The sequence below is a fragment of the Bufo gargarizans genome, chromosome 2, assembly GCF_014858855.1.
Source record: "Bufo gargarizans isolate SCDJY-AF-19 chromosome 2, ASM1485885v1, whole genome shotgun sequence".
Taxonomy (NCBI): domain Eukaryota; kingdom Metazoa; phylum Chordata; class Amphibia; order Anura; family Bufonidae; genus Bufo; species Bufo gargarizans.
The window spans coordinates 221,490,008-221,512,589 of NC_058081.1; the positions used below are offsets into that span (position 1 = coordinate 221,490,008).

Consider the following 22,582-nt stretch of genomic DNA (forward strand, 5'->3'; position numbering starts at 1 on the left):
ATTTTTTTTAACCCCTCCAGCACTATTATACTATGCATTCTGTATTCATAACCATGTTATAATGGAAAATAATACAATCTTCAGAACATCAATCCCAAGCCCGAACCTCTGTGAAGAAGTTCGGGTTTGGGTACCAAACATGCGCGATTTTTCTCACGCGAGTGCAAAACGCATGACAATGTTTTGCACTCGCGCGGAAAAATCGCGCATTTTCCCGCAACGCATCCGCCACTTATCCGGGCAAAAAAACTGACGCCCGTGTGAAAGAGGCCTAAGAGTGTGCTCCTTCATCCTAAACTTATCTATGTACATAAATGTTAAGTATTGCCAAGGTTAAAGTGAACCTGGCATCAACTTTATACTGACCATATCGGGGGCAGTATAAAGTAGTGACAGAAATGCTGATGTCAGCGCTGTGTCACTCATCAGCTAAAAGTAAGTGGTTGCTGAGAACCAGCATCATAATCATTGCAGCCCAGGTCTTGAAAAGAGTCAAATCTACCTGAGAAGAGTCCTGGTTATTCATCTCCTGCTCGCTTTCCCGCCCATCCCGCTGACATCAGCATTTCTGTCACTTTATACTGCCCTCAGTACAGGCAGCATAAAGTGGATGTCAGGTTCCCTTTAAAGTTGTTTCCGGTCTTTTAATACTGCTCATAGGAGAGGCCATCAATATTTGATCACCCGGGGTATCATAATCTGACCCCCGCCATCCATCTTTTCCCTTTCGTCCTAACCAGCAGTACAAGTGGGGGATTTGCCCCTGTGAAGCTGGTTAGGACAGGCGGAATTTTTATTGAACAAAAATCTCTGCCAAGTATCATTAATTAATTAATTGATGCCACCCCTATATAACCCGCCCCCTGCCTGGACGGGGTTTCTTTTTTTCTGTCCTGTGGACTGGAAATGGACAGGCTAAACTCCCTTTAGGAGTTCTCCCCTTGTAGGGTTGAGTGTATTAGTGTTTTTACATTGTTGCTTGTTTTTACAGATCTGCTGCTGCAGACGATGGATCCCGGCCAGGATATGAGGAGCGTCCGCTTTAGATCCGCTTTAGATATCTTTTCTTTCCCCTTCCCTCTTTTCCCTTCCCCCTCTGATGCTCATAGCCTTACCCTGTGCGTTCGGGCACCCTCAGCGCCGCAGGCTTGTGCAGCGTGCGTACTCTGCCTCCTTCTGCCATTCTCGTAATACCGGAAGTGTGTCATTGATCACTTCCGGTTTCGGACGCAGTTCATGCACTCCGAAATGAATAAAACAAGAAGGCTGACTCCACTGGGGCCCCTCAGCGGCACAGGGTATTACATTGGGGGTACCCTTAGTTTGATAAAAGATCAAACAGGTTATCAGTACCTCCGAGGGCTGGGGCGGGTGGAGCTGGTGGGGGGTGTGGCCTACCACCTTATTTAAACCTCCAGGTGCTAGAGCTCAGAGTTGCACTCAGTCTTGTGTGCAACTGACCTGTGGATCGAGTGGTGTCTTCTGTCTCTTCAGCATGTCGACCAATCCAGATCCCTCTATGCCCTCTCTTAGTAAGGTGGAGGTAATTTTTTTCTAAAGCGAGGTAATTGCACCTATATTAACTGTATTATTATTATTATTCCTAGGGAAGTCTACGCACAAGCAGAAACATCTGACTTGTTCTAACTGTAGCACCCCCTTACCTGATGGATATGAGTTCCACTGCTGTCCAGGTTGTCGGCCCAGACCTGCAAATCCAGAACCTACTATGGTGGAGATATTCTCCTGGATGAAAGAATTCATGGACACCTCCGTTGCGCAGATAAAAGGTGCGGTTTCTAGGGACCAGGATGTTGAGCATGGGGAAGCTCCACAATACACCTCTAGGGGGCCAAGGGCCTTCAAAGTGGATGATTCTTTGAAAAAAATGATGGCCTTAGAATGGAAACACCCGGAAAAAGGTCCAGTCCAGATTTATGTGTAATCTTATTTTATTCATTTTAGTTTTCCATAAGCAAATGACACTTTACATCACAAGCGGTGAAACAAGTAATGTGGACAAAGTCCAACACAGGGACACGCAGGACCCTAACAAAAGCTGTTACAACATCATAATGGTATCAATCATTAGCGGGACTCAAACGTCCCCACCAAATACAGAACCCCATTCAGGGAGAACTTACAGTATGCAAATTAATTACCCGCATTCTAACTCCGAAAAGGGCAAGTGAACGCCCAAAGAAAGTAAACTTGAATGGGGGACCCAACCACACATTAGACAAAAAGGACACAGAAGGGAAGAGGAAAGGGAAAGGGAAGGGTACTAAGGGGGGCACGTTAGACAAAAATCCTACTTGAGAACGACTCAGGGACGCACCAAGTCATCAAATCTCTGAGAGTCTAAAAAGAGAATCAGAGGATTGTATCTTTTCTGGTAGATCCCACCTCTCTCCTGCCTATCTGCAATCAACTCCTCCATCCTAAGAATGTGGAGGAAAAGGAGGAGGAATCTTGCCAAACGGGGCAGTGATAGTGGATATAGAAGTAGAAGCGCTCCCCCAGCTCTATTTCTACTTGCAAACCGGCCCGGCAGATCCCGATCACGTGACCGACACTAGGTCACGTGAATATTACAGACCTAACTACGAGCGCGCGCGCCTGGAGACCACGAGGGACGCCGACAGCCGGAGAATCCTACTGCAAGCAACAACTGACCGGAGCAGTGAAGGAAGACACCTCCACGTGGCGGGTAAGTGATCTCTGTACCTAAGACAGTGCGGGACGCCGCACCGAGGTCCAGAGCACCAATTCCCCCACAGGAGCTATACATCTTCCCACAAATATAAGGCCTTCTATTACACAGAAAAGTATCACTTTTTAACTCACTGAAATCTTGTTTAAAGTGCTACTTATGGGACAATAAGTTACATACGTAACACATACTATCTCTCTACCATTTTTAATTTTTCTTTTTAGCGCTATCTTTGGGACCACCGGATACTGAACTATAATACTCTTTTCTATTTTTTACATAATTTTTCTATTTTTTATCCATTTTATTTCACCTACTACATGAATTGTTTTTTTCCCTTTTAGCCCAATTCACTCTATTCTACACCATATATCACAAACTACTGGGAAAGGCTACCCCACCTACTCTAGCCAGTCTCAAAAGACTGTACTCCCCGACCATCCCCCTCTCTATATCACAACACACCACCTACCCCAACGGACTAAATACCGTCCATTTTTTCCCCCATCCATTCTCCACGAATTTACCCCAAGATCACCTAATATCAGTCACCTCCCATCTGGCACCCGTAACAAGTGCCCAGACTATTACACTTACCTTTTCTTGAAACACCAGTACCCAATTTTAACATATGTAAGATTTTAACAAAATAAAAAACACTTTATTTATCCCATCTATGAGTGTGCCTGCTACCTTCTTATTTTAAATCTTCTCCTTTTGACTGGGTGAGTCAAAACCAGCAGTTCAGCACCTCAGCCATTCTACTGACCAGTTGAGCCGCCTTAATCCTATTTTTCATCCTAAGAATGTGCTTTAGTTCCTTGGCCCATTCAGACAGCGTGGGTGGGGCATTGGATTTCCAGTGCCTTGGGATCACCATGCGCGCCGCTGCCAAGAATAGGCGTAGAGCGCCTTTCTTAACCTGCGAGATAGAGCCAGGAAGTAAGGACAGCAATGTTATCTGGGGTGTATTAGCTACAGACTGATTCGAAAAGCTGGTATAGATACTCAAAACTTTCTCCCAGAACGGTTTTATCAACTGACAGTCCCACCAGATGTGCAACATGGACCCTCTCTCCCTTTCACACCGCCAGCAGTGTTCGGGAACCGACGGAAACATCTGGTGCAGAGTAGTTGGGCAATAGTACCACCTAGATACAATTTTGTAATTCTTCTCCTTAATTTGAGACGCCATGGACAACCCATGGGAGAGTGTACACATCTTCTCCACCTCTTCCGCCGAGAAAGTAACCTGCAAATCGCTTTCCCATTTTGCGAAGTAGGGGGCTCTGTCACCATTTTGGGATTGCAGCAAAACCTGATACATGGATGATATTGTACCGCGAACGTCAATGGAGGCCAGGTAAAGTTTATCGAAATCAGACAGCTGACTTACTGCTCTGCCCTGGAACGTCTGAGCCATATAAGATCTAACCTGAGCATACCCTAACCATGAAACTTGTGCAAACACCGCATTCTGTCTAAGGCAATCAATGGAGGATAAGAGCCCCGAGGTGACTAAGTCCTTAACTCTCAAGATCCCATCCCCCACAGTCTTAATGAGAAAAGCCGATGGTCGAAGACCCGGTAAGAATGCAGGATTGCCATGCAGTGGGGTCATGGGGCCTGGTCTAGCTGACACCTGTGCCATGGAGACCCATTTATCCCAGATGGAAAGAGCGTGTCTCACCAGGTATGGCCATTCCTCAGGGGGCGGACGTTTATCTAGAGCAAGCCAAGGCAGCGCTTGAAGAGGGAGAGGAGACAAGGACTGCTCCAAACCTATCCACAACTTCTGAGAACCCTTATGTAGCCAGTCCTTAAGTCTGGTTAGCACAGAGGCGCTATGATAAATGAGTATGTCTGGAAGGCCAAACCCGCCAAGGGTTTTCTGTTTAGTCAGGACTTGCTTCCCCAACCTAGGCTTGCTAGCTTGCCAGATGAACTTATTCAAACCCTTCTGCAACTCTTGGAAATACGACCGTGGCACATAAATCGGGACAGTTTGAAAGAGGTAAAGAAACCTCGGTAGGATATCCATCTTGAAGGCAGACATGCGGCCAAACCATGATAGCTTTTTGAGGGAGTATTTCTGCATGTCCTCCAGCGTTCTCCTCTGCAGAGGCAAGTAATTGAGAGTAAAAAGCAAATGTAACTGCGCAGGGATCTGGACACCCAGATACACCAAACTCTGCTCTTTCCATTTGAAGGAAAAGTTAGTTCTAAGGGCGCTTACATCCGCATCAGACAGAGAAATGTTAAGTAGCTCAGTTTTGGAGAGATTCACCTTAAAGTTGCTCAGGTGGCCAAATCTATCAAACTCCCTAAGCAAAGATGGGATTGAGATATGAGGGGATGACACATATAGGAGCAAATCGTCCGCATACAACGCCAATTTCTGATGCCTGTTCCCAACAGTAACACCTGGGATGTCCGGATTGAGGCGGATAGCTTGAGCAAGGTGTTCCATTTGCAGTACATATAGGAGAGGGGAGAGTGGACAGCCCTGACGAGTACCGTTGTGTATCTCGAAAGGAGGTGCTAGAACCCCGTTAACCCTAACTCTAGCTGTGGGATTAGTGTATAGGGCTGACACATACTCCACGAATCTGTCCCCCAATCCAAGATGTCGCAAGGAGGCTAGCATAAATCGCCAATGGACCCTGTCGAATGCCTTTTCGGCATCTACAGACATCAAACCAACAGGGATCCGGTGCTCTTGGACATGGTGGATCAAAGTAATAGTGCGTATGGTATTGTCCCTGGCTTCTCTGCCCGGGACAAAGCCCACCTGATCTAAGCTAATACATTGCGGTAGAATACGCCGCAACCTATTAGCCAAAATCTTGGAATAGACCTTAATGTCGCAATTTATCAAAGATATCGGCCTATAGTTACCACAGACCGTATTATCCTTATTGGGCTTGGGAATGACAACAACATGAGCCTCTAAGGATTGTTTAGGGAAGGGACAAGCAGGAGAGACACAATTAAACGCCTTTGCCATTAGAGGGCTAAGTAGATCAAGGAATCTTTTATAGAAAGCCCCAGTAAATCCATCCGGCCCCGGGCTCTTATGACCTTTAAGAGACTTAATCACCAGCTTTACCTCAGCCTCAGAGAAGGGTAGATCTAGATCAGCTTGCTGTTCAGGCGTGATCACGGGCAGGGCCGTCTCAGCTAGATAGGAAGATATACGACCATCTAGGTCCGAGGGCCGCATGTCCGCGAATTGGCCTCTGATATTATAAAGGGATGCATAGTATTCTCTGAAAGCTTCAGCAATATGAAGAGGATGATGCAATATCTTACCATGCGAATCCTTAATCTCAGGGATATAGGATTGCAATGATTTAGGATGGAGAAGTTTGGCCAGGGCCGAACCACATTTATCGGCATTCTCAAACAAGAAACCCTGATATCGTTCCTTAGCGTGCGCATGTCTCCTGCTGATCTCCTCCCTCAATTTTTCCCTCACTGAGGACAGTTCTGCCAACATATCTGGAGTGCGAGAACCCTTATGACGGGACTCAAGGCAAAGTAGCTCGTCCGATAAGCTCCTGATGCGTGTCTCCCTTTCTTTTTTTAGTCTCGAACCGTGCTGGATGAAAACCCCCCTTAACACACACTTAAGTGCTTCCCACTGCAGAGAAGGAGCTGTGGAGTCATTGGCATGAGTGACCATGAAGTCTGAAATGGATTTCTCTATGGCTTGTCTACAAAGCATATCCTTCAATAAGTGTGCATTCAGCCGCCAAGTCCACTCTTTAGCTACTAAATCAGGTAGGGCCAGGGTAAGAAAAACTGGGGCATGATCTGACCACAATATCGATCCCATATCCACCTTCGGCTGATAAGACAGAGCGTGGTGGGAGATGACAAACAGATCAATCCTACTGTAGGAGTCATGAGCTGGAGAGTAGTATGTGTAGTCGCGGCTTGACGGGTTTAGCACCCTCCATACATCCACCAACCTATTGGCTCGCAATACAGAGCGGACCCTAGTAAGGGTCGAATGCGGAATCAGTGATCTACCTACAGAGGTGTCCAACAACGGATCAAGAGGTAAGTTAAAGTCCCCTCCCAGCAGTACAATACCATCCAAAAAAGGTTCCATCTTTGACTTAATAGCGGCAAATGCCTTACCTTGACCCGAATTCGGAAGGTAAATATTACCTACTGTGTACACTCTCCCATGTATGACTAGCTTGACAAAGACGTACCGTCCGATACTGCAAGATCTAGAATCCAAAACAGAACATGGTAAATTCTTGTTCAACGCTATCGAGACACCTTTTGCCTTAGCATCTGGGTTTGTACTATGGAACCAAGTTGTATATGTCTTGGATCTGAAATTTGGAACATGGTGCGTCCTAAAATGTGTCTCCTGAAGAAGCAGAATCTGAGCCTTTTCTTTTTGTAACCCAGCCAGGATCATTGCCCTTTTGTCCGGAACATTAAAGCCCCTAACATTCAGGGAAACCAATTTGACCTCTGCTCTCTGGTTAGTCGGAGGCGCCATGTCCAAATTACAGGGAGGCCCTAACAGGATGAGGGACAGGAACGGGGGTGGGAAAATACACGCCGGTAAAACCACACAACAGAGAGTCCCACAAAGACACAACGGAACACAACGGAGGGGAACGGAAAGGGAAATCAGACAAGACAAGACCACAGAAAGAACACAAGACAAAAACTACAGACAGAGACAAATCCAGACTGAGGAATAGAAACGAATAAACGTTAAATTGGGGACTGTCTTCCAACAGCAGGTGTTGAGACCTGCCTGAGAATATAAGTGGCTAACTGTGCACTCCAGCACTCCTCAGATAGATGGCGGACAGGGAAGGGGGAAAGCATTCCCTTAAGAGAGCACATAACCCCGACACAAACACATGAAACCTGAGGTAACCAAAAATAGGACTGCGGGGAAGGAATACTTGGTGAGATGGGATGCTTCTATCTAAAGGTAGAGAACCTCAACTCTAGAACATTTGGAAGAGACCGGTATTTAAAGGCTGAGTTTAAGCCAATAAAGGCTACGTAGGGCAACCATGAAGAGGGCACATCTCCCACCCCTAAACATAAACAAGAGTCACAATCAGAAAGGCCGTCTCCTGTCATCCGCCTCTCTGCCCCGTCCTGGAGAGGCAGCCTTCCAAACCGAGAATCTCGACGGAATCGGAGGGGTAATGGACCAGTCAGGTAGTTCAATATCAGGAAGGCCCAGCGCTGCTAAAAAATCGGCTAATTCAGATGGATCTCGCAGTTCATAGCGCTTGCCCCCCCTCCTGACCACCAGCTGGAACGGATAACCCCACATGTAGGGGATGTCCCTTTCCCGGAGGCATTCCAACAAGGGACGGAGAGCTCTTCTCTGCTGTAGTGTGGAGCGGGCCAAGTCCTGCAAAAGAGAGACATGAGCTCCTCTAAACTCGATCGTAGCGGTGTTACGCGCCTTCCGCATAATCTCCTCTTTAATGGAATAATAATGGAGACGGAATATCACATCCCTAGGTCTGGCAGGATCTGGATTCGGGGGACCGAGTGTCCTGTGCGCTCTGTCAATCTCTAGGTCATCCGAAATCGGCCTATTCAAGATCATCTTAAACAGTTCCTGTAGAGTACGAATAAGATCAGCAGAGGGGATAGCTTCAGGGAGACCCCGCAGCCTTATATTGTTGCGCCTACTGCGGTTTTCCACATCTTCGTGTAGGCGATAGAGCTGGCTGATGTGTAGATCTCTCTGCACCCCTCTATCCTCCAGCGTGTCTAGGCGAGAGGACAGTTCAGCCTGATGGGAAGACACATCGTCCACCCTCTCCTCCACCACTTGCAGATTCGTGGACAGGGTATGTAGTTCCTGCTTGTAAGAGGCTTCCAGGCGTGCAATAAATTGTTCCATCTCTTGCTTAGTCGGCAATTGCCGGACATGAGCTCTCCAATCCCATGGTGGCTCTTCCGAGTCCACCGTAGGGGTAGCCTGGGGTGAGGCCTGTTTTTGTGGAGACTGCGTGGCTCGTACAGACGACGAAGAGTCTCGTGGGGCCTGGCAAGATGGCGCTGACCCGCCGTCCCCGCCAAACATGGCGCCGGCCGGAGGAGGCGAGTCCTTTTTCTGGTGTACAGCGGGCGAGTGGGGCTGGCTCATGTTGCGGCGTATCGTCCCTGAATTCTCCACCTGTTTCGGGGTCTGCAGGGGTTGATAGGGTGCAGCGACGTTCAGGTCACTAACAGCTTGCGGGAGCCCCGTGGCGCCCAAGTCACGGCCTGTTACCTTCTGGCCTTCCGAGGCGAAAAACTGCTGAATGTTCTTATGCCTCACATCCGTGGGGGTATTGACGGAACCGGCAGAGGATCCCCTTCTCGTCCGAACCATCGGAGCCAAAAATGCAGTTGCTGGTGAGCTGGAAAAGCTTGCTACAGCTCTCTCAGGGCAGGAGCTCACAGCGATGCGTGTTCACTCCGCCATAGTCAGGACACGCCCCCAGTCCAGATTTAAATTAATGTTTCCTCTGCAGGAGGAAGGCTCGCAGGGTTGGTTTCCGCCTCCTAAAGTAGATATGGCAATATCTAAGCTTTCTAGGAGAACTCTAGTTCCCTCTGACGATGGAAGAAATTTAAAAGACCCCCTAGACAGACGAGCTGAATGTTCGCTTAGACGTAACTACACTGCTGCTGTCGCCTTTGCGGCTATCGCCAGCAGTGAAGTTTCAAATTTCATCCGCGCCCGCACACTTAGAATTCAGTCTGAGCTGGATTCTGGGGTTGCCAGAGATGATATACTGGACCAGTTCAAGACCCTTTGTTAGGGATAGATTTTTTGGCTGATGCATCCCAGCAGCAGCTAAAGTTAGCTGCTAAATCTATGGCACTTTCTTCGGCCAGTAGACGTCCCCTGTGGCTGATGCCATGGGCAGCAGACAACACGTCGAAATTCAACCTTTGCTCCGTTCCCTATGAGCCGGGTAGACTATTTGGTTCTGAGCTGGATCGCTTAATGGAGGACCTCACTGATAAAAAGGGGAAGTCCCTTCCTCAACAGTCCTTTCGGGGTCAAGGAAGAGGTAGACCAGCAAGGTTCCAGAGGGGAGACAGGACCCAGAGGCGCCCTGAAGGAAATAAAAGAGGTAGAGGCCGCGGTTGCGGAAACCGCAGGGCTAAACCATGACTCTCAGCAGCCCGACGGCTCCCCGTCCCCACCCGCTGTTCTAGCCCCAAACCCTCAGTTCATTCCTCCAGTTGGAGGTCGTTTAAGTTTATTTCGAGTTTTTTGGAATCAAAAAATTCCAGACCCATGGGCGTTAGAAGTCATAACATCAGGGTACAAGATCGACTTTATTTCCCTACCTCAGGAGAGGTTCATCCTGACGAGTGTTTTGACTCCCACCAGGCAGTTAGTCCTGGCGGTACGGCAGTACGTACAAAAGGGGGCATTGGAGGAACTTCCTCCGCGCGAGCAAGGTCAGGGAGTTTATTCTCCCATATTTCTGGTCCCAAAGCCATCAGGGGATTAGCGTATGATCATCGACCTACGCTATTTAAACCATTTTATCAGAAAGAAGCGTTTCCAGATGGAAAACATTCGTTCAGTTCTAAACATCCTGAACCCAGGAGATATGATGGTGACGATAGATCTGAAGGATGCTTACCTTCATGTTCCCATCTATCCAGCGCACAAAAAATACCTCAGAGTTGCGGTGACCATAGGTGGTGTAGTGAAGCACTACCAATTTGCTGTGCCCTTCAGCATCTCCTCTGCCCCGCACACCTTTACAAAGGTGGCAGCTCATGTTGTCGCGCATTTAAGGCTTAGAAGTCGTCCCTTATTTAGACGACTGGCTGCTAAAAGCTGCCTCCGCAGTCGTCTTGCCGACTCACCTCCAGCAAGCTCTCCACACTCCGCAGACTCTAGGTTGGCTTATAAACTGGGACAAGTCACAGTTGATCCCATCCACCTTGAGAACATTCCTAGGATTTGTGATCGACTCACAGCAGATAATCCTGTCCCTGTCGCCACAGAGAAAAGACAGAGTAATAAAAGCGGCAGAGTTTCTACTTCCACCCAGACGGGTGTCTATCAGGGTTCTCATGAGGATGTTAGGCCACATGTCAGCATCTGCAGAGGCAGTTCCGTGGGCCTTATGGCATCTACGCTCACTTCAGGAAGAAGTGTTAACCGTATGGAGTCGCAAGCCAAAGGACTTGGACCGGATGCACTCCCTGTCTGTAAAAGCCCGTTCTTCACTCAGGTGGTGGAGGAACCTAACAGATGGGAGGTCCTTGATCCAACCGCATTGGATTACGTTGACCACAGACGCCTCTCTTCTAGGTTGGGGAGCCCATCTGGAGGACTATCCAGTACAAGGTACCTAGAGTCCTCAGTAGAGACTTCTCTCTTCCAATTTGAGGGAGTTGAGAGCGGTCAGACTAGCCCTCAATCATTTTGCTCCTCTCATTCGCAGTCAGGCGGTGAGAGTTCGGACCGACAACACAACAGTAGTGGCTTACCTAAACAGACAGGGAGGAACGAGATCCCAGACTCTCCTGAGGGAAGTGGGACTAATTCTCGCTTGGGCAGAGACCAACCTATCCCACTTAATGGCGGTTCATATCAGAGGAGACCTCAATGTCGGGGCCTTCCCGTTCCAGGGGAATGGTCATTGAACGAGAACATCTTTTCCAGGATTGTCCAGCGTTGGGGTACTCCAGAGATCGATCTGATGGCAACTCGATTGAACGCCAAGGTGAAAAGGTTCTGCTCCCTTTACAAAGAGGACAACCCTGTAGCGATAGACGCTCTGTCCATAACTTGGAGGTTCAGACTGGCTTATGTGTTCACTCCAATTTCCATGATACCAAGGGTATTGATGAAGATCAAGCAAGACCAGACCTCAGTGATAGCCATCATACCATTCTGGCCAAAGAGGTCTTGGTTCACCCAGCTCATGCAGATGAGCCAGGGCACATATTGGAGACTTCCCCTAATACAGGACCTAGTGTACCTGTCTAGATCTGAATAGGCTCAGTCTCACAGCCTGGAGATTGACAGGTCCCTTCTAGACGCTAGAGGGTTATCTGCGGAGGGCTTGAGAACAATCTCGCACTCCCGGGCGGAGTCCACAAACAAGAAATACTCCAGGATATATAAAATTTTCATTCTATGGTGTACTGAGAGAGAGATAGTTCCCTCAGATCCTCCTCTCTCTGCGATCCTATAGATCCTTCAGGATGGTCTAGACAAGGGTCCAAGCTCATCCACGCTCAGAGCTCATGTCTCTGCTTTGTCGGCATGTATTGGTAGGCCGATTTCTCAAGACCACCTAATCAGGAGGTTCCTTAAAGGAGCTCAGAGACCTAAACCTAGCATCCTGAGACCGACCCCTGAGTGGGATCTAGCAATACTGCTAAAAGGGTTGTGTGTTCCCCCTTTGAGCCATTAGAGGAGGTAGACTTGAGATTCCTATCTCTCAAGGTCACCTTTCTATTAGCCATTACCTCGGCTAAAAGAATTGGGGAACGTCAAGCTCTAGGAGCGGCAGAGCCATACCTAACTTTCCTCCAGGACAGGGTCCTGTTGAGGTTCCTGCCAACCTTTCTGCCGAAGGTGCCTTCATTTGCAAATCTTAACAAAACGATAACATTACCGAAGATTTCCCCTGCTCCAACATCTCCAGAGGAGGAAAAGTTATTTACCCTGGACGTTCTAAGGGTTCTAAAGATATATTTACATAGAACACTGGACTTCAGTAGATCTGAGAATCTCCTTCTAGCCTACTCAGGGAAAAACAGAGGGCTTAAAGCCTCCAAGCCTACCTTGAGTAGGTGGATCAAGGACACTATCCATTTGACCTTTCTATCACAAAATCTGTCACCGCCGTCATTTGTATCTGCCCATTCGACCAGGGCAGTATCCACATCGTATGCTGAAAGGAAGTTAATTCCTTTAGATCAGATTTGCGCTGCCGCCTCTTGGCGTTCCCAGAACACCTTTATCTCTCACTACCATATAGATTCAAGGCGAGCTGAAGGAGCTGCCTTGGGACACTCCAGTCTAAGTGCTGCACTTCCTTAGACTGAGAGAAATTATTGTTGGTATATATGTTCACACATAATATTTTGCCCTCCCAGATTTGTGTAAAGTCCTTGCTACTTCCCCACTTGTACTGCTGGTTAGGACGAAAGGGAAGCGTAAATTTTGACGGCAGGGGGCGGGTTATATAGGGGTGGCATCAATTAATTAATTAATGATACTTGGCAGAGATTTTTGTTCAATAAAAATTCTGCCTGTCCTGACCAGCTTCACAGGGGCAAATCCCCCACTTGTGCTGCTGTTAGTACTAATGGAAAACAAATTTACGTCAAAATTGACGCTTCTGCAGTAGCTCCGGTGACAGAATTCCAGCATTGTCCATTGTGCAGTGGACATGGCTGGTTATTTCAGCACTGAAGTGAATGGCAGCAGGGATGCAGTAACCAGCTCCATCCACTACACTCAATGGACTGATCTAGAGTTCTGGTGCCAACTTCCAGTGCTGGAACTACCGCAAAACAATTAGGGTGCGGGCAGGTGTTGGGAAAAAAATCCTTTAAACTCCCCCTTCATAATGTCATCTTCCCTCTTGCTCCACTCTTTGGAAACAGATACAGAAGATGCCTTTAGGTGACTTTAGGTGAAGTTAACCATTTGCATTTATTTTTAGAACCTGCAAAACAACCAGGGGTTGGCTTCACAGGTGACACCTTGATATATCTGCATTTCCTGACTCCAGGTCCTTTCCGCTGTTTAGACTGATTAGGAAGCCCAACAAGTAGCCATTGTGTAAGCTTTACAGTGCAGTGTCTTTTTTTGTAACATAACTTTCCCTTGATAAGTCAACAGGAAATATACTACTTTATTTCACTCCTGAAATATCTGACTGCAGCCAGATATCTAGTGCTGGCCCCGCAGTCGTGTGCCTGTTTGTTTCAGTGCGCCGGGAAAGCACAATCCTATTATTGTTGTGGGATCACTCAGACATCTTTTATTTGATGCCAAATGCAAGAACATACAAGACAAATAACCTGACATCACTCAGATGAGAAGATGCATTTGATTATTTAATTTATAATGTATTTATTTGTACTGACTTTGATGCCAGCTGCAAATACAAAGATGTGAAGACACGAGAAACCAGAATATAGGACTTGGCTGTGCTACAGACATCAAGAATATTAATCTAAGGCCGGGTTCACATAACCATTTATTTTTCCATCCTCCTGATCCATCAGAAGAACAGAAAAAAAAAGAAAAAAAAATGATCTTGTATTTTAAGCATCCATTATGCTCATTTTGCCTATTCGGCATCTGTTGTAGCAATTTCCGTCTGAGATCCATTATTTTACACTGAAAAAGTCACAGTGATGTGAACCCAGCCTAAGATGAGAACTTTGAGTAGGAAAATATATGTACAGTGATCCCTCAAGATACAATGGCCTCAGGATACAATATTTTCAACATACAATGGTCTTTTCTGACCCATCGTAAGTTGAAACTAGATCCAACATACAATGTCTCAGACTCAGATCCAACCAACCAAGACAACTTCTCTGGTAGCCTCGCTGTATTAGTTGCTAGTTATCAGATATTCCTGACTGTTATATGGAAGGACTTGTTTTATCTGTCTTAGTTATCTGCTTATTTTTATTAAATCATCACTTTCTCTTATCTCGGATGACATTTTGGAGCGTTGGAAGTAATTGCTGAAGTTATAATGGTTTCAGCATATAATGGTCGTCCTGGAACCAATCAATATTATAACTTGAGGGATAACTCTATATTGGGGTGGGGGGTGGGGGGTGAGTTTACCATTAGCCCCACGCCCGTGTTCTGGCATAAAAAAGTTGGTAACCTTCTACCATTTATCTTCAAATATTGGAAATAAGTGTTTGGAAGGCTATGGACATCACAAAATAGTTCAGTGTGTGTACTATTGTGTAGTACCAAGGTTTGTACCAGTGGTGACTAATCTGATCTGACCTCCTCCACTGTACCATGTAGTGAATATATATGCATACCTCTCAACTGTCTGGGATCCGGCGGGAGAGTCCTGATTTCGGAGGCTGTCCTCGATCCCAGTATGTCTAGATTTAATCTGCATCTGCATAATGAGGATGCAGATACAGTTAAATGCAATGGCGAAGCAAGAAGTAGTTCTCTCCCTCCTTTACCATACACTGGCCTGTGCTTTCCCCAGGAGCAGATCCAGTGAAGTGATGCCATAACATAATCAGAACATTAGATAAAGAGCTGTCAATATGTTCTCCTGCTAGTGGTGTGCATCATGGGAATGAGGTTTTAATGAGTGTGTGCCCTTCTTTCAGAACATAATTAAGCCAATATGGTTATTCTGCATGAAATTGGCAAGTGGGTTGTCTAAAACACAACTGAAGAAGTTAATCCAGCCACAAAAGACATTGTCTAGAACACAGTAATGTTTATTTCATGCAATATTCAATACTAGCCTAATTCTGCTGTGTGAAGAAATTGAGGCGTTCCGGTGAGCTCAGAAACCTCTTCCTAGGCCAGTGACATCACATTTATTGGTCATATGGCCTAGGCAAAGCTTTTTCCCATTCAAGTGAATGGATCTAAGCTGCAATACCAAGCAAAATCACTGTAAAATGTACGGCAATATGCTTGATATACTGTGAAAGGCCGCAGCGCCCATCAGAGACCCTCAGTCAGACCCCTATTGATCAGAAATTAATAACCTATCTGTCACGATCAGTGTGGGGGGGGGGGACTCCACACTAAACACAGGAGGGAAGGGGAACAGTAACTGGGCCTGGAAACTAGGGAAGAAACAGGTCACCTCCTAGACAACCCTAATACGGGCCCTGACTACCTATCAATATGAATAGACCTTGAAGGTAGGAATATTTATATGCAGGATATCTAGGCCCTGATTTCTCTATTAGGCCATGGAATAAGTTAAGGACCAGAGACACCAGTCACCTGAGGGACCGTGACAGTACCCCCCCTTCTACGGGTGACCACTGGGCACCCAGGACCGACCTTATCAGGATGGGCTCTGTGAAAGGCCTTCACCAGACAATTTGCATTAACATCAGCCGCTGGAACCCACATCCTCTCCTCTGGTCTGTAACCCTTCCAGTAGACGAGATACTGGAGGGATCTACGGAGAACTTGGGAGTCCACAATGCTACTGATTTGAAATTCTAAATTATCGTCCACCATGACAGGAGCGGGAGGCAAGGAGGACGGCTCAACAGGTTTGACACATTTCTTCAACAATGACTTCAATGAAAGTTCAAGACGGAAGGCTACAGGGTTAACAATAGCAGTGATCTTATATGGACCAATAAATCTTGGGCCCAACTTCCAAGAAGGTACCTTAAGCTTAATGTTTCTTGTGGACAGCCACACAGAATCACCAACTCTCAGGTCCAGACCATTCATACACCTCCTGTCAGCCACACGCTTATACCTGTTGCCCATCTTTTTCAGGTTATTTTGAATTTTCCGCCAAATCGAAGACAAAGAAGAGGAAAATCGTTCTTCCTCAGAAATACCGGAAGTTTGAGAACCAGAAAATGTGCCAAACTCCGGATGGAATCCATATGCCCCAAAGAACGGCGACTTATCAGTGGAGTCAGCAAACTCAGCTAACGACAAGAATGAAGACCACTCCTCCTGGTTCTCCAAAAAAAAACATCTCAAGTAGGTCTCCAGATTCTTATTGGTGCGCTCCATCTGTCCGTTTGACTGAGGATGAAAAGCTGAAGAAAAGGACAATTGTACCCCCAGTCAAGTAGAGAACGCTTTCAAGAATCTGGAAACAAACTGAGTACCCCGATCACACACCACAACAGAGAAAATGCCATGTAGTTTCACAATGTTATCGACAAACACCTGTGCAAGAGTTTTGGCATTAGGTAGAGCAGGCAATGCTATAAAAAGCGCCATTTTGCTAAACCAATCAACTACCTCCAGGATCACGTTTTTTCCCAAAGAATTCGGTAAATCCGTGATAAAGTCCATTGACAAATGCGACCAAGGTCTGGACGGGATGGGTAACGAAAGAAGAGATCCAGAAGGCCGAGTATGTGTCACCTTAGCACGAGCACAGGTACAACAGGCTGACACATAGTCCTCAACACACTTATGCAGCCCTGGCCACCAAAATCTGCGCGAGATGAGATCGACAATGGATCTACTCCCAGGGTGTCCAGCCAAAACAGTACAGTAATGTTAATCAAATACCTTGTGACGTAAGTCTGAAGGAACAAACAATTTCCCTGGATTACAAGAGTCCGGTGCATCCTCTTGGGCCTCCAACACCTTAGCCTCAAGATCAGGATATAGGGCAGATATGACTACCCCTTCAGACAAAATAGGACTAGGATAAATAGAATCAAACCCCCCCCCCCCCCCCCCCCCCCCAGCTGCACGACAAAGCATCCGCCTTGACGTTCTTAACCCTAGTGTGGTAGGTGACAATGAAGTTAAATCTGGTGAACCGGTCGGCAGAGAAAAAGCCCAAGACTGTGCATCATTCTTAAGCAAAGAAATGATCATATCTGCATGTTTATACTCATCCCTAGAAGAGTATGGACGCAGCTTAAAGTACAACTTACACGATTCCCTGAACCGAATGAAATTGTCACTACCCCCAGAAAATCTGTCTGGGAGGGCAACCTTAGGTTCAGGGCAGGCCTGGTACCCACCATCGGAACTAGCCGCCTGTGGTCTCTGAATCCGTAAGACTGTCGCGCGGAGGTCAGCTACTTCCAATGACAGTCCCTGCAGATGTTCGACTAGTGCAGACATAGGATCCATAGCTGCACTGACCTGAACAAAATGGTGGTTTTTAGGGCAGTAGATAATGTTGTGATCAGTGTGGGGGGGAAACTCCACACTGAACACAGGAGGGAAGGAGTACAGTAACTGGGCATGGAAATTAGGGAAGAAACAGGTCACCTCCTAGACATCCCTAATCCGGGCCCTGACTACCTATCAATATAAATAGACCTTAAAGGTAGGAATATTTATATGCAGTATACCTAGGCCCTGATTTTCCTATAAGGCCCTGGAATAAGTTAAGGACCAGAGACAACCCATTCCTCCCCAGATGGAAGAATGGAAGTCGCTGTCCCAGGCCCAGATACAACAGGGAATATAACAAATACAAACAAATGCGACACTTAACTTCTGTAGAGATGAAAGAACAGGAACACCAGAGACAACCTCACACCAGCTCAACCAAACCCAAATGAAGCTATCTACCGTATAGTCAGAAGGGTGGGTTCAGACTATAAAGGGTAGAAGTGATGACCACTGAGCAACAGCTGAGAAAAGAGAAGAAGTCATTAACCCTATCAACATCATCATTGTCTTACTCCCAGAAAACCAGAGTATGTTGTATATGTAGTATAACTATTGCAAATATTAAAGGGGTATTAATAATTTTGATATTGATGGCATATCCTCAGGATAGTTCATCATTATCCGATCAGCAGGAGTCCGACTCCCAGCACCATCGCCGATCAGCTGCTTGAAGAGGCCAGTGACATTTATCGGTCACATGGCCTAGGCCATGTAAATGGGGCTGAGCTATACAGTGGACAGCGCTGTGTTTGTAAGCTACGAGAAGGCCTGTGAGCGGGGTCCTGTTTTCAGGCCCCCACCAATCTGATATTGATGACCTATACTGAGGATAGGTGATCAATATCAGAATCTCAGAAAACCCCTTTAATAAATTATTTGCGTACCTGTTCATTGTTTATAACAAGTTATGGGGATCATTACCATAGTAACATATGCCATTTACTGGCCATTCTTCCCATCCAGGTGTTCCCCATGTCTTTTTCCTTGTTAAATCAGGAAGGTGTGAATGGAGGAAATGAGCTATTGTTTTATTTTCCAGATAAACACATTTCAGTGCATAACATGACTACATGACTAGGTTAGTGCAGCGTTTCCTGGCACAAGGGCTTGTGAGTTTGATACAGATATTAGGGAATGATATATTATAACTATGATGTGGTATATGTACAAAGTGGAGGAAATATATTGTTAGGGATGCCCTGATTCTGAATATAAATGGATATAAAAACCTGCTTTTCATACAACTTTAAGCAGTTTGTTTTCCAAAGATAATTCTAGCCACATAATCTGACTTGCAATATTAGGACAATGTGATATATTTTTTAGAATAAGGTTATTACATTTATTTAAAAAAAGGGCAATTTTTGTAATTCTCTATAATGCAGATAATTACATTAGTTTTATAACAGACTAAAAACTAGATTGACAGATACTGCCTATCCCAACTCTGCATATGCTGATATTCACATTAAGAGGGGTAAGTCCACATGAAAAGTATGAAACAAACAGTATACCTATGTAAATATGTCATATTTTATTAAATATATATATATTTTCAAATGCCTCTAATGAGTAAACTGTCCTCCTGTGCTAGGTCCATATGATGTGAAGGCACCTACTGCTACAAAACAGGAGAAGTAATTCAAGCTTGTTCTCTCTGCCCTTCAAAGTCTCTCACTCCTTCCATCTCAGTCCAAGTAATCTCTGTTCCCAAAGATGGGACTCACAATCTTGGTTACCAGTTAGTCTGATGTTGCCTACTATAAGCAGATTCTGGGCTTTTAGTAAGTAACATGTACTGTATATGGTGGACGTTCTACAGTCACATGAACCAGGCGTAGTTGGACTTATCCAACCCCCTGGTCAATTCAGGCTCTGGCGTGAAATAGAGTCTCTATCCATGAGGTTATAAAGAGAACATTGTAACAGTAGTCTTTAGAAACCAGTTAAAAGTGCACATGGAAAGGAGGTCAAGATAATGATTGTCTCTTGTGAGCCCTATGCGTGGTCGATGAAGCAGTATAGATGCCAAAGATAGGCATCTCTCCTTGTGTAGGGTATGGTGTCACGACTGGTCAGTCTCACTACAATGTATAATGCAGAATGTCTAATAAAAGTTGGCTACCAACCATGTGTTTTGCCAAGAAGTAATTCATGTCAGGGTTTTAATGTAGAGTTTACAAGAGACTATTGTAATAGCATGAGCGCTCACGATAAGCTGACTAGGCACACCCCATATGGGTTTTCCAAAGCACAGTACACATTTTGATCCATATACGCAGTACTTACCAGTATTTTTACTCTTCTGCTTGTTCTGAAGAGGAAGAACCTCTAGATAAGTAATTCCAGATGTTTCCAAAATATTGACCTCCACCAATAGGTTGCCTACTAACTGCAGTGGACGGACACTGACTGCATGCTCATACACTCCCAGACGTCTTTGCAAAAGCTTCTCATACTTCAGCAGAAAAACTGCTTTATTTCGACCTGGGATTACGGCAGATGCATTAAATGTTTCCATTCCATTCTCCCTGCAAACAATCCACAGGAGAAAAGTTAAGGAGACATATATTGAAATTAATCTTAAAAACAAGCAGCAACTGTATTGTAAAACTTCATTTTCAGAATAGATTTATATACAGTATTAAGCAGGTTTAGAATGTTTTTTCTATTTTCTGGTTGATTCCTTACCATCTTTTTAACCAATTGTTTCATCAAGAGCAAAAGTGGCAACATTAGAATATGTAATTGCCTAGAAGTATGGTGACACCTATCGGCTCCTTCACCCAATGTCTAATCTTTTTAACAGGTATGACCACATCTGATTTATATTTATGTAATTTAAATAATTAATGATACTGATTATATAGGATGAACTCCTAGGTTCACAACATACATGGACCTCTGAGGAAGCTGGTCCAGGAACCAGCGATACGCGTTAGGCTTGAATGCATGCCCCCTGGATAGGTTTTGTATGCTATGTGTGTTACCATCGTGTTTTTGTCCTCGCTGTAGGCTTGAGGGATACAATTTTTGTAGGGATTTTTATGGTATAATCATTTGTGCATTGATCTACCTGTGGGACATTATCACACATTGATAAAACTATTGTCATACTTTTTACTATACCATCCTTGGGGTCTGCTCCATGTACATGTTGTTGTTTTTAATTTTTGATATTTCAATAAATTGCTTATTATCTTGATGTGTGGCCACTGTTTGGTATTTCTTTTTCTGGTTGTATTCATGTTATAATATATATACCAGGCCAGCACTCTGTTTTAATGATTTTTGGTGTGCCCCCCATGTTCTAGCATTATTCCCTAGAAGTATGCAAAACAAAAAAAACAAAAAAATATATATAACGAAAAACTTTGAAAACCTTGTGGTTGGTTTCCCGCACTGGGGGGGGGGGGGGGGGGGAATTAAGTATTCCCTGCACTCCAGAATTCTGACTTTTAACTTCACAAAAATAGGGCTTTTGTGATTATTATTTTTTTTTAGCTTACTTGCACAAAAATTTTGTGACATTTTACTTCAGATTTATCAGCTGAGGCTTTGTTAAAAGGTTACAAAAGGGTCATAAAGAAAACTAGACTAGCATTTCTATACAATAGTGTTAGGGTTAAAGATGCGCCAAATTTAACAAACAACGTGCAACATTTGATAAATGTAGTGCAAAGTACGCCAATGTTAACCCCATGATAAATTCCCCCCATAATGTTTACATAAAAATGCTGCCCTTTTTCATGCTTTTTTTTTTTTTTTTTTTTTTTTAAATGGTGCCGCCAGATGTCAGCTCTAAGACAGCAAGGCAATATGTAATATGCTACAGTGTCACGTTGCTCTAAGTTTAGAACTTTTTAGCGTTTTTATATAGACTTTTTTTTATAGGGAAATCTTACAAATGCATTAAAAAAGTCTGTATGAAAAAAGTCACCCAAAAATGCTTTAAGAAAAAATGAATAAAACAAAGTGGATTTTTATAAGACCAAAAAAAGCCCAACAATGTCTGAAGGAGCCTTAAAGGCTATTTACACCTTTAGGGCAATTTTTATTATTATTGAATTGTACTCATTTTGAGCTAACAATATTTTTTTTAATTGGTATTTATTAAAAAATGTTGAATAACTGTCTTTGTGCAGCCTTGAGTTTCTCTAGTAGCAGGAGCTGAATTTTATATCTGTTCCGTCAGGCAGCTCAGCTGACGGCTCCTTATCTCTGATGTCTGACATTATAAACGCTCAATTCTCATCTTAATGATAGGAATGTGGCTTAAGTGTTTATGACCATTCAGTAAATTAGGTTTTTTAGATGACAGCACAAACTGAAAGTGAAAGTAGGATGCACAGAGCTAGAAAAACAGTTAACCCTTTTTAACAGAATGGCTCAATATTTTTTATAAAGACCAATTGAAAAAAATTATTTTTAGCCCAAAATGAGTAAAATGCAATCATTAAAAAAATTGCCCTCGAAAGTGTACATAGCCTTTAAAGTATGTTGACGCAAGTTTCCTTGCTGTGCTGTGTGTGAACATACTCTTAGTAAACATTTTCAAGTGAATGTAGGTGAACTGCAATACCAAACATAGCCCTTGAACATGAAAGGGCATAGACTTTTAGCAATCTCATACAGCTCCTATAGCGTGGTTGCATTTGCAGTTTCTTATTATTTAAATAATGTGTGTTTTTGTCAATGTTTCGAACAAAAATAAGCGTATAAAAAACACTGAATTATTAAGAAAAGATGTTAAATGTTGACCAATAGGAAATTATAAATTGCCCTCAAAACACTGAGTTTTATGTAGTGGCTTTTTTTTTGCCCTGTGGTGTTTTTTTTTTTTTTCAATTGCAGCATTCCATAGGAAAAAAAAAACTGAAAAGAAAAACATCATTGAATTGTGTGACTAAAAAAACCACCCAAAAATGCTTGTAAAAAAATGCAAGAATTTCAAAAATACCCCTTAAAAAAGTATGGAA

At 44.6% G+C, this 22,582-nt stretch overlaps 1 protein-coding gene across 1 annotated transcript in view; it reads right to left on the bottom strand.

The window, feature by feature from the left end:
• ITIH5 (inter-alpha-trypsin inhibitor heavy chain 5) overlaps positions 1-22,582 on the bottom strand; it is a 112,646-nt gene that overhangs the window by 65,447 nt on the left and 24,617 nt on the right. The window contains exon 5 of the mRNA XM_044280041.1: positions 19,893-20,134. Coding sequence (XP_044135976.1) covers positions 19,893-20,134 — 242 coding nt within the window. The remainder of the gene's footprint in view (positions 1-19,892; positions 20,135-22,582) is intronic.